This window comes from Salvelinus sp. IW2-2015, linkage group LG17, assembly GCF_002910315.2.
Source record: "Salvelinus sp. IW2-2015 linkage group LG17, ASM291031v2, whole genome shotgun sequence".
NCBI lineage: Eukaryota > Metazoa > Chordata > Actinopteri > Salmoniformes > Salmonidae > Salvelinus > Salvelinus sp. IW2-2015.
In genome coordinates this window covers 16,740,286-16,753,236 of record NC_036857.1, presented here as the reverse complement: position 1 = coordinate 16,753,236, position 12,951 = coordinate 16,740,286, and the positions used below count along the sequence as shown (strand labels likewise).

Here is a 12,951-nt window from a genome sequence, read left to right as displayed (position 1 = left end):
AGTTAGGTATTCAGAGGCTATTTTGTAAATGTCATCGCGAAGTCGCGTGAGGATCGGTTTAGGATGGTCAGTTTTACGAGGGTAATGTTTTGGCAGCATGAGTGAAGGATGCTTTGTTTGCAAAATAGGAAGCCAATTCTAGATTAACTTTGGATTGGAAGATGCTTTAATGTGAGTCTGGAAGGATGAGTTTACAGTTCTAACCAGACACCTAGGTATTTGTAATTGTCCACATGTTCTAAGTCAGAAGAACCGTCCAGAGTAGTGAGCGTGGATGGGCGGGCAGCGATCGGTTGAAGAGCATGCATTTAGTATTTACTTGCATTTTTAAGTAGCAGTTGTGAGGCGCACGGGAAGGAGAGTTGTATGGGTATTGAGCTGTCTGGAGTAGGTTAGTTAACACCGTCATTGTCCAAAGAAGGGGCCAGAAGTATATCAGAAGGTGGTGTGGTACTCGCTGTAGAGTGGTTGGAGGTACAGAGAATCACAGCCAGCAAGAGCGACATCATTGATGTTATTACAGAGTAAAAAAGAGTCGGCCAGAGAATTGAACCCTGTGGCACCCCTTAGACTGCCAGAGGTCGGACAACAGGCTCTCCGATTTGACACACTGAACTCTATCTGAGAAGTAGTTGTTGTTGAACCAGGCGAAGGCAGTTAGTTTGTAGAGAGAGAACCAAGATGCTTGATGAAAAGCCTTTGGCCAGGTCGTTTGAATAAACTCGCACAGTATTTTTGTTATTCGATGGCGTTATGATATCGTTTAGTGAACCTTTGACGTGGCTGAGCGTGGCACCCATGACCCCAGCTCGGGGGAAAACCAATTTGCATAGGCGGGGAGGAAAGGTAATCGTGGGGATTCGAACATGCTCGGCGGTTGCTCTGTTTTTTGGGATTCGAAATGGTCGGATGATCTGTTTTTGTTAACTTGGCTTCGAAGACCTTTAGAAAGGCAGGGTAAGAATAGATTAGGTCTTTGTAACAGTTTGGGTTTGTAGAAAGTGTCTCCCCCTTGAAGACGCGGCAGCGTTTCCAATCTTTGCGGGAATCTTAGTACGATCAACGAAAAGACGAGGTGAACAGGCTAGTAATGGGCTGGGTTGCAACACTGACGCAGATTCTTTTCCAGAAAGAGAAGGATCCAGAAGTTGTCTAGCCCAGCTGATTTGTAATGGGTCCAGATTTTGGCAACTCTTTCAGAACATCAGCTATGCTGGATTGTGGTGAAGGAGAAATGGGGGAGGTTTGGGCAAGTTGCTGTGGGGGGGGCAGGGCTGTTGGTGACTGGGGTAGGGGTAGCCAGGTGGAAAGCATTGGCAGACCCGTTTATCGAAGAAAAATGCTTATTGACAAATTCTTTCAATTATTCGTGAAAATTTATCGGTGGTGACAGTTGTTTCCTAGCCTTCAGTGCAGGGGGCAGCTGGGAGGAGGGCTCTTATATTCTCCAATGGACGTCAGACCTGCTCGCTGAAGTGTTTTAGGGAGCGTTTGACAGTGATGAGGGGTGGTCGCTTGACCGCAGACCCATTACGGACACAGGCAATGAGGCAGTGATCACTGAGATCCTGGTTGAAGACAGCAGAGGTGTATTTAGAGGGCAGGTTGGTCAGGATGATATCTATGAGGGTGCCCGTGTTTACAGATTTGGGGTTGTACCTGGTAGGTTCATTGATAATTTGTGTGAGATTGAGGGCATCTAGCTTAGACTGTAGGACAGCCGGGGTGTTAAGCATGTCCCAGTTTAGGTCACCTAACAGTACGAGCTTTGAAGATAGATGGGGGGCAATCAATTCACATATGGTGTCCAGGGCACAGCTGGGGACAGAAGGTGGTCTATAACAAGCGGCAACAGTGAGAGACTTGTTTCTGCAAAGGTGGATTTTTAGAAGTAGAAGCTCGAATTGTTTGGGCACAGACCTGAATAGTATGACAGAACTCTGCAGGCTGTCATTGCAGTAGATTGCAAGTCCACCCCCTTTGGCAGTTCTATCTTGTCGGAAAGTGRTATAGTTAGGGATGGAAATTTCAGCATTTTTGGTGGCCTTTCTAAGCCAGGATTCAGACACGGCTAGGACATCCGGGTTGGCAGAGTGTGCTAAAGCAGTGAGTAAAACAAACTTAGGGAGGAGGCTTCTAATGTTAACATGCATGAAACCAAGGCTTTTATGGTTACAGAAATCAACAAATGAGAGCGCCTGGGGAATGGGAGTGGAGCTAGGCACTGCAGGGCCTGGATTAACCTCTACATCARCAGAGGACCAGAGGAAGAGTAGGATAAGGGTACGGCTAAAAGCTATAAGGACTGGTCGTCTAGTGCGTTCAGAACAGAGAGTAAAGGGAACAGGTTTCTGGGCGTGGAAGAATAGATTCAAGGCATAATGTACAGACAAGGGTATGGTAGGATGTGAATACAGTGGAGGTAAACCTAGGCATTGCGTGACGATGAGAGAGGTTGTGTCTCTAGAGACATAATTTAGAACATGTGAGATCACCGCATGTGTGGGAGGTGAAACAAAAGGGCTAACTAAGGCATATTAGGCAGGGCTGGAGTCTCTACAGTGAAATAAGACAATAATCACTAACCAAAACAGCAATGGACAAGACATATTGACATTGGGGAGAGGCATGCGTTGCCGACTGATCATAGGGACCAGTTGGAGGCTAGGCGAGCATGAGACACGGCGATTCAGACAGCTAGCGGGCCGGGGATAGCAGAAGGGCCTTAGGGGGGACGTCGCGACGGAAGAAAGTCTGTTGTAGCTCCCTCGGACGGTTACGTCGGCAGACCAGTCGTGTTGAATTGGCAGGGCTCCGTGTATCAAATCAAATTTATTTATATAGCCCTTCTTACATCAGCTGATATCTCAAAGTGCTGTACAGAAACCCAGCCTAAAAGCCCAAWCAGCAAGCAATACAGGTGTAGAAGCATGGTGGCTAGGAAAAACTCCCTAGAAAGGCCAAAACCTAGGAAGAAACCTAGAGAGGAACCAGGCTATGAGGGGTGGCCAGTCCTCTTCTGGCTGTGCCGGGTGGAGATTATAACAGAACATGGCCAAGATGTTCAAATGTTCATAAATGACCGGCATGGTCAAATAATAATAATCACAGTACCTCAGGAGTAAATGTCAGCACATCAGGAGTAAATGTCAGTTGGCTTTTCATAGCCGATCATTGAGAGTATCTCTACCGCTCCTGCTGTCTCTAGAGAGTTGAAAACAGCAGGTCTGGGACAGGTAGCACGTCCGGTGAACAGGTCAGGGTTCCATAGCCGCAGGCAGAACAGTTGAAACTGGAACAGCATCACGTCCAGGTGGACTGGGGACAGCAAGGAGTCATCATGCCGGGTAGTCCTGAGGCATGGTTCTAGGGCTCAGGTCCTCCGAGAGAGAGAAAGAAAGAATTAGAGAGAGCATACCTAAATTCACACAGGACACCGGATAAGACAGGAGAAGTACTCCAGATACAACAGACTGACCCTAGCCCCCCGACAACATAAACTACTGCAGCATAAATACTGGAGGATGAGACAGGAGGGGTCAGGAGACACTGTGGCCCCATCCGATGATACACCCGGACAGAGCCAAACAGGCAGGATATAACCCCGCCCACTTTGCCAAAGCACATCCCCACACCACTAGAGGGATATCTTCAACCACCAACTTACCATCCTGAGACAAGGCCGAGTATAGCCCACATAGATCTCCGCCACGGCACAACCCAAGGGGGGGCGCCAACCCAGAAAGGAAGATCACGTCAGTGACTCAACCCACTCAAGTGACGCACCCCTCCTAGGGACGGCATGGAAGAGCACCAGTAAGCTAGTGACTCAGCCCCTGTAATAGGGTTAGAGGCAGAGAATCCCAGTGGAGAGAGGGGAACCAGGCAGTAAAAGGGTCCAGGCCAATTGGCAAAATAGGTATTGTAGCCCAAGAAATTGGCTGATGGTCCTCTTCAGCTAGCAGTCCGATATGCTCTAGACAGCTAGCGGGCCGCGGCTAGCGGATGGGCCTTCAGGGAACGTCGCGACGGAGGAGCCTGTTGACACCCCTCGGGCGGATTACGTCGGCAGACCAGTCGTGGTGGAATCGGCAGGGCTCCATGTCGGCAGTAAAAGGGGTCCGGGCCAATTGGCAAAATATGTATTGTAGCCCAAGGAGTGGCTGATGGACCTCTTAAGCTAGCCGGGGGCTGGGCCTAGCACGAGGCTAGTTCCAGGCTCACTGGTGCTTGCTTCGGGACAGAGACGTTAGCCAGGTGGGTAGCCACACGGATAGCAGCTAGGTAGCTGCGATGATCCAGGTGAAAAGGTTCAGAGCTTGCGGTAGGAAACCGGAGATGGAGAAAGAGCAGTCCGGTAAGCTCTGGGTTGAAACATGCTGTGCAGACTAGCAGGAGTTGACCAGGCTAAAGTTAGCTGATGACCGCTAACCGCTGAGCTCTGTTTTTACAGTATGTATGGTAACACATCACAGAATTACAAAAGTATAGAAATTGAAATGAATGAAAGTCCTTTAATGAATTGGCTCTAATCCAGACCCTCTCCTCTTGGAAGTCCATGCAGTCCCAGTGGTGAACCAGGGTAGCCATCTTGCGTTTTCAGTACTCCAGGAAGGTGACTGCCCAGAACGACATGAACACACTGAAGAAGACTGTCTAGGGGTGGTCAAACAGGTAGCCCACCTGCCAACACAGACACACCACATGTATTTACATTTTTTATTTTACCAGGTAAGTTGATTGAGAACACATTCTAATTTAAAGCAACAACCCGTGGAATAGTTACAGAGGAGAGGAGGGCAGATGAATGAGCCGATTGGAAGCTGGGGATGATTAGGTGATTAGGTCAGATTGGGAATTTAGCCAGGACACCGGGGTTAACACCCCTACTCTTCTGATAAGTGCTATGGGCTCTTTAGTGACCACAGAGACGGCACCCTACACACAACGGCCTGCCATCTATGGATTTATTAGTAGTGGAACGGCTAAGCTAAAATATCCATAACGATTGTTCATTAATGTGATAAAAGCAACACATTTGGCATAGAGGTGAATGTATGTATTCTGAAAAGATTTAGATAAGCACATCAGACAGTCACTCATACCTTGTTACTTCTGTTACGTTCCCCAGTTTCTGTGTTGTATTTGAGTGTGTGTGTTTCAGGAGATGGCTTCCTGGAAGTCTCCCCAGGCAGCTGATTGGTCGGCCCCAATTGATAATTGGAGAGCTGACCCCACCGCCTCGTCAAGAAGCAGCTGACTCGCTAATCACTGATTGGGCCCACCTGAAGCTATAAAAGCCAGGTTTGTTCGGGGGGGAGGAGGAGAGAGAGAGAGAGAGAGAGAAGAGAGAGAGAGAGAGAGAGAGAGAGAGAGAGAGAGAGAGAGAGAGAGAGAGAGGAGAGAGAGAGAAGAGAGAGAAGAGAGAAGAGAGAGAGAGAGAGAGAGTAGAGAGAGAGAGAAGAGAGAGAGAGAGAGAGAGAGAGAGAAGAGAGAGAGAGAGAGAGAGAGAGAGAGAGGAGAGAGAGAGAGAGAGAGAGAGAGAGAGAGAGAGAGAGAGTGAGAGAGAGAGAGAGAAGAGAGAGAGAGAGAGAGAGAGGAGAGAGAGAGACGAGAGAGAGAGAGGAGAGAGAGAGAGAGGAGAGAGAGAGACAGAGAGAGAGAGAGAGAGAGAGAGAGAAGGGAGAGAGAGAGAGAAGAGAGAGAGAGAGAGAGAGAGAGAGAGAAGAGAGAGAGAGAGGAAGGAGAAGAGAAGAGAAGAGAGAGAGAGAGAGAGAAAGAGAGAGAGGAGAGGAGAGAGAGAGAGAGAGAAGGCTGATGCTTTGGGTTAATTTACTATGTTAGTTGTTGTTCTTTAGTGGCCTAAGTTAGTTTACTCAGTTTTGTTGTAAAGTGTTTGTGAAATTGTTAATAATTATTATCTGTTTCATTTGTTCCCAGGGGGAAAGGGAAGGGCACTTTAGGGATGCTTAGGCAAGAGGTCCCGCGGGCATACATATACCCGTAGTATATTCATTGTCTAGGCACACTAGGTAAGACCTGGGCGGACCACCCCCTGTATTTTGGTTTAGGGCACCAGGTGGTGTTAAGTTAGGTAAGTTAAGTGAGTAGGCAGGTTAGATAGGAGAGGGGGAGCTTTGATATTTACTTTCTTTGCTTTGGTTCCGCCCAGCCCCTTTTCCCCATATTACCGTGTAGGAAATAAATCCTAGTAAACGGTAAATTCTGCCTTTGTCGTCCTTTCTCCCACCTACAGTTCATACCTCTTGCACTTCACAGAGAGTTGGGTTGTAGCGTTCCCTCTTCTCAGAGGCGTGCGTAACAACTTCCTATTAAATATAGCTTGTTTGAGTTGGATTGATGCATCTGAACATTAGGAGCTTACTTCCTAAACTGGATTACATCAAAATCTGGGCTATGCAGATGAATCCGGACATTCTGGTATTGACTGAAACTTGGATCTCTGGGGACATTCTGAACTCTGATATTTTATATTGAGTGTTATAATGTGTTCAGAGCTGACAAACATTTCGCTGTCTCTATACTGAAAACCATTTCCCTTCCCCAAATAGTTTTGCTGCTATATTTAAGCCTTTGTCTGGGGAAAAATCTAACTGTTATAGGGGTCTAACATCCTCCCACCGCTAACCTTTATGCACTCGAGGAGTTAACTAGTTTATTAAATCAGAAGTTATTACCTTGGGTGACCTAAATTATGATTGTCTGTCTGAAGCCAGAAAATCCCAATCTAAACGATGTGTAATTATCTAAACCTAACCCAGCTGGTGACTAAGCCTACACTGCCCAACCCTAAAGATCCTTCAAAGTCAACTCTGATTGATCTTATCCTAACGAATACACCAGAAAATTATGTTTCTACTGGTGTCTTCACCCAAGACATTAGTGATTATTGCCCAGTTGTTTGTGTCAGAGATGTGAGAATACAAAAAAACTAAGCCTTGTCACATCAAAGAGGAACTTTAAAAACTTCAGTGAACAGGCTTTTTTACATTATCTTTATTTTATTGACCTTGATTGTATTTCCTATCCCTGAACCTGATTTATCTTTGAGCCTTTTTGCAGATGTCTTCAATACTATTTTTGGATAATCATGCTCCCTTCAAAAAATGGAGGGTTAAATGTAGATCGAATGACTGGTACACTTCGGAATTATCAGAAGTCATTCATAAAAGAGACGATGCTTGGGTCAAGGTCAGGAACACAAGCTTAGGCCTGGACTGGCATGCTTTAAGCAACTGAGGAGTCATTGTGTAAGAAAAATCTAAAAGTCTAAAATCTGATTATGTAACCGGTCTTTCGGATTGTAATGGGAACCCTGCTAAATTCAGGAAAACTGTCAAATTCCTGATGGGTTCTACTTCCTCCTCTCTGCCACAACAAATTAGTTGGCATAATTACGAAAAGAATGCAATCAATTGAGGTATTTAATCACCATTTTATTTCAGCGGCATCCATCTTTGTAAGAACTTCTAAGCTTATTCACAATGATAGTAGGTCCCAAAAAGTGGTACACTATCTTCACTATTTAAACACCATCCGTCAATTTGTTAAAAATTGTAAACTTAATCTATATGCGGATGATACTATTATGTATGCTTTTGCCCCGACTGTTGATCGGGATGTGTCAAAACTACAGTCCGTCATGCCTGCTCTCGCTGTTCCCCTCTGCAGGCTCCTCAGCATTACGCACTCCTGCCACCATCATTTCGCACACCTGCCTTTCCACGTCACGCGCATCAGCGTATTATTGGACTCAATCACCTGTTTATTACCTCCCCTATATGTCAGTTCCCCATCTCTGTTCCCCGCTGCTGCATTGATTGTCGAATGTCGTTGTTTTGCCCGTGTACTGACACTGTGCCTGTCTTGTTTGTTCTTCATTAAATGTTGACTCCCCCGTACCTGCTTCTTGTCTCTGGCGTCGGTCCTTACACAGTCAGATTTTATAGCTATGCAGGAATCCCTTTTTGATTTAAAACCTGTGCTTAAAAACCRCTTGACACTACAGGGGGTGCTGTTTCAACTTGGACATTTATCGTTCCCAAATTAAACTGCCTCGTACTCAATTCTTGCTCGTACAATATGCATATTATTATTACTATTGGATAGAAAACAATCTCTAGTTTCTAAAACCGTTTGAATTATGTCTGTGGGTGAACCAGAACTCTTTCGGCAGCGAAATTCATGACAGGAACTGCGAAGGTCTGAAAACGAGGCTCTGTTCTCAGATCAGTTTAAAGCTCTGTATGTATCCTATGGGTCGACATGAACTGCACCCGCCTGAGCTATATCCGTCTGTAATTTAATTCGATATAGGTGTTAGAAACATCATAACGAAGTTATTTTAAACCGAGTTATATCAGTTTATCGCGAGTATATTGCTATATTTCGGAATTTCCTTAGTATTGCGTTTTGGGGATTTGGGCATGTTGTGGCACATAGCTATTGTTAGCTGCTAATTCCGAAGTTGAGACGACGTTTTACAACCAAGCAACGATTATTTTGGACAAAGGACACCTTGGCCAAGATTCTGATGGAAGCTCGTCCAAAAGTAAGAGCTATTTATGATGTTATTCCGTATTTATGTGGAAAAAATGTAAACGCGATTTTCCGCCATTATTGCGGCACTTGTCTGGCTGTAACGCACACTGTATGTCTAGTAACGTTAATTTAAAAAATCTAACTCAGCGGTTGCATTAATAACTAATGCATCTTTCATTTGCTGTCCAACCTGTATTTTAGTCAATCTAATCGATAAATAATCGTAAACTTAGGTGCCTTTCCAAGATGGCGCCGGCCAGAATGCATGACCTGTTGCCACTGATCACATTGTATAACCACGATTTGTGCTGCTAAATATGCACATTTTCGAACAAAACCTATATGCATTGTGTAATATGATGTTACAGGACTGTCATCTGACGAAGTATATCAAGGTTAGTCAAAAATTATAATCTTTTGCTGTATTGGTTACGATCGCTAACCTGTGCTGCTGGTAAATTGCTTGTGTTTCTGGCATTGTGCTAAGCTAATATAATGCTATATTGTGTTTTCGCTGTAAAACACTTAAAAAATCTGACATATTGGCTGGATTCACAAGATGTTGGGCTTTCATTTGCTGTACGCTGTGTATTTTTCAGAAATGTTTTGTAGATTAGCAGTGGTGGGCCGTCAGGGCCTGCAAGGCCTTCTCTGCTGGCCTAAACATCATCAGAATATAATTTTTTTTAAATATATTTTCCCACAAATATGTATTAAATTATTCCCCAGAGTAAGAGTTATACTCTTCATTTCATAGCTTTTCCTCTTGGTTGCACTGCTTCCAGCCCCAGGTTGAGATTTGGAGGGCTGGTCTTTATGTTAGATCTTTTATCCAATCATATTCAGCCATCATGTGTTGCCAGGGGTCTAAAATCTGCCCTCAGGCCTTCAGAATCAACAGTGCGGGCGCTTGTAGCTTATAGTGAATGGAAATAAAAATTTGTGTCAACCAATCAGCTTTAGAGTTGGCTATTGTACGCCTGCTGGCTGGCTCCAGTGTTACACAGGAGCCAGCTAGCAGGCGTAGTGGTGCACTCTTTTTATTGGATTACCAAATTGAGAGGCAGGTCCTATGGGCAGGTCTATGCAGATCTAGGAAAACTTGAATTTGATAAACGAAATTAATTCGCGTTCTACTAAGCTGTTTTTTCAACCCACAATGGCGGAAGAGGAGAAGATACGATTTGGTCGAGGAATAATTATAACGCCATTTCTCAAGCGAACTTTTCAAGAAAAGTTAGACATTGTAAGGAGAGGTCGCCCGACGCCACAAAGCCTGTCACAGGCGGGAAAGGGGTTCGTTCGCTCGCCACTTTCAAAGTTTCAACTACGAGCGCTGTCAATGGCTCACAGCTCCGAGAAAGCACTGCAAACTGTACTGCTGGGAATGCCTATTAGTTGCAAGTGATCGATTTGGTGTTTGGAGCCACACTGGCTTTGCAAACTTGAGTTGTCTGTTAAACACTGTTTACCCAAAAATGTTAATTTGTCAAATTCAAGGTGACGCAACGCCTGGTTATACTGCGTTTCTTCTAAATGTATAGTGTCTAGAGCCATGGCATCATAATGATGGTAATAAGAGGTGGATTAATTCGGGTGGGACTGTGTAGTACCTCACTGAAGGCCCCAGGCCCACGGCACGCCACTGGTAATTAGGTATTTGACGTTTGGTCTCTGTAATTATTCTGGCAGCTTCGGCACTATTTCAGATTGCAGCTGCAAGGTAAACTGTGACTTAACCTGAAATATGCACATTTTTCTAAAAAAAACATATGCTTATACAATAAATATGTTATCAGACTGTCATCTTATGAAGTTGTTTCTTGGTTAGTGGCTATTTATATCTTTATTTGGTCGAATTAGTGATGGCTACTGATGGAGTAAAAAACTGGTGGAGTAAAAAAAGTGGTGTCTTTTGCTAACGTGGTTAGCTAATAGATTTACATATTGTGTCTTCCCTGTAAAACATTTTAAAAATCAGAAATGATGGCTGGATTCACAAGATGTGTATCTTTCATCTGGTGTCTTGGACTTGTGATTAATGATATTTAGATGCTAGTATTTACTTGTGACGCTATGCTAGGCTATGCTAGTCAGCTTTTTTACTGTGGGGGATGCTCCCGGATCCGGGTTTGGAGGAATTAGAGGTTAATACAGGCAAAACAAAATACATGTTGTTTTCAAACTCTCGTAAGAATGTAAAGATGAACTACATTACTACTAGTCATTAGATGGTTTCTCCAATCGAACGTGTTTCTGTAAATATAAATACTATAGGCATTTGGATTGATATGGATTTGACATTTATAAAACAGATGAGCTGGTTAAGAAGCTAAGATTTAAAGTAGTTATTTTTCTACAGAAACAGATTGTGCCTTTCTCTAAGTAGTAGGAAGCAGATTATTCAGTCAACCTTTTTATCTGTTCTTGATTATGGTTATATTATTATTAAAAGGGCAGCTGCTTAAACCTTTGGATGCCATCACCATAGTGCCCTTGGTTTTGTTGACAGGTGACAGTTTTTGAACATCATCACTGCATCCTGTATCAAAAGGTTGGCTGGACTTCGCTAAAGACCCATAGATCGTACATTACTCCCTTTTTGTTTACTAGCCTACTTCATAAATTCTGTCTTATCTAACTTTGCTGTTGAAGTATAGACACAGAGTTGCTAACCAGTTCACAGGATTGGATAACTCGAGGTTCCTTGGGTCTCCACCGAGCTAGGTAGATCTGCTTTTAGTTTTAATGCACCGTATTCCTGGAACAAAATTCTAAATACATTTCATCTTGATGTTCTGGTTCCGTTTGGGCAATTTAGAGTATTGATGGGGACTCATTTGTGGAGGAATGTAACTGTTTTTCTGGGTGATTTGATGTTTTATATATAGTTATAGTTTGGGCATATACAGGGCACATTTGTAAAGGAGACCTAGGTCTAAATATAAACAGTACAGTACCTTAGCCAGGGGCAGATCTCAGACAAGTTCCAGGGCTTGCAGGTCTTACAGAGGACACATCAGGTAGCTGTTCCCACTGCTACAGATCTCCTTGCTGTGACAGTCAGGTACAGAATCACATACACAATTCACCACTCAAAAGTAGTAAATGAGTGCGATATCAGACACATTTGAATTATTATTATCCCTTGATTGCTTGCTACAGAGGATATACCAGAGGCTCTCTGTGCTTTTATACAGTACAGTGATTGATATACTAATCCACAATGAACATGAAGAGTTACACTAATGTCTTGTGCCTGTAAGAGACTCAATGCTTTCTTCCTTCGCTATGTTATTGGATCTTTAGAATCCCTATCTTTATCTTCTTATGGCTGCAGGGGCAGTATTGAGTAGCTTGGATGAAAGGTGCACAGAGGTCCAGAGTAAACGGCCTGCTCCTCAGTCATAGATGCTAAAAAATTGCATAGTATTATTAGTAATGGATAGAAAACACTCTGAAGTTCTTAAAACTGGTTGAATTATTGCTGAGTATAACAGAACTCATATGGCAGGCAAAAACCTGAGAAAAATCCAAACAGGAATTGGAATTCTGAGGCTGGTCGATTTTCAACAAGATCCTATTGAAATCACAGCGAGATATGGATGAGGTTCACTTCCTACGGCTTCCACTAGATGTCAACAGTCTGTAGAACCTTGTCTGATGCCTCTACTGTGAAGTGGGGCCGAAGGAGAGGGGAATTAGTCAGGTCTACCATGACCTGACCATGCTTTGACCATGTGCGTTCACATGAGAGGGAGCTCTGTTTCATCGCTCATCTGAAGTCAAGTAATTCTCCGGTTGGAACGTTATCAAGATTTATGTTAAAAACATTCTAAAGTTGATTCAATACATCGTTTGACATGTTTCTACTGACTGTTATGAACTTTTGGACATTTCGTCTGCTTTTAGTGAACGCGCTTCCTGACTTTGGATTTGTTTACCAAACACGATAACACAAAATAGCTATTTGGACATAAATGATGGACATTACCGAACAAAACGAACATTTCTTGTGGAAGTGGGAGTCCTGGGAGTGCATTCCGACGAAGATCAGCAAAGGTAAGTGAAGATTTATAATGTTTTTATGAGTTTGTGACTGCACAATTTGGCGGGTAACTGTATGGCTTCCTTTTGTGGCTGTTTTTCAGATTATTTTAATATGTGTTTGAGGTAAAGCTTTTGGAAATCTGACACAGCGGTTGCATTAAAGAACAAGTGTATCTTTAATTCTATGAAAACATGTATCTTCATCAAAGTTTATGATGAGTATTTCTGTTATTTGACGGTGGCTCTCTGCAATTTCTCCGATATTTTGTAGGCATTTCTGAACATGGCACCAATGTAAACTGAGGTTTTTGGATATAAATATGAACTTAATGAACAAGA

At 43.7% G+C, this 12,951-nt stretch overlaps 1 protein-coding gene across 1 annotated transcript in view; it reads right to left on the bottom strand.

Moving 5' to 3' along the window:
- Positions 1 to 12,951, bottom strand: part of ano11 (anoctamin 11) — a 34,984-nt gene that overhangs the window by 15,694 nt on the left and 6,339 nt on the right. Inside the window, 1 exon segment of the mRNA XM_070447733.1 lies at positions 5,106 to 5,195. Within this exon segment, the coding sequence (XP_070303834.1) occupies positions 5,106 to 5,195 (90 nt within the window).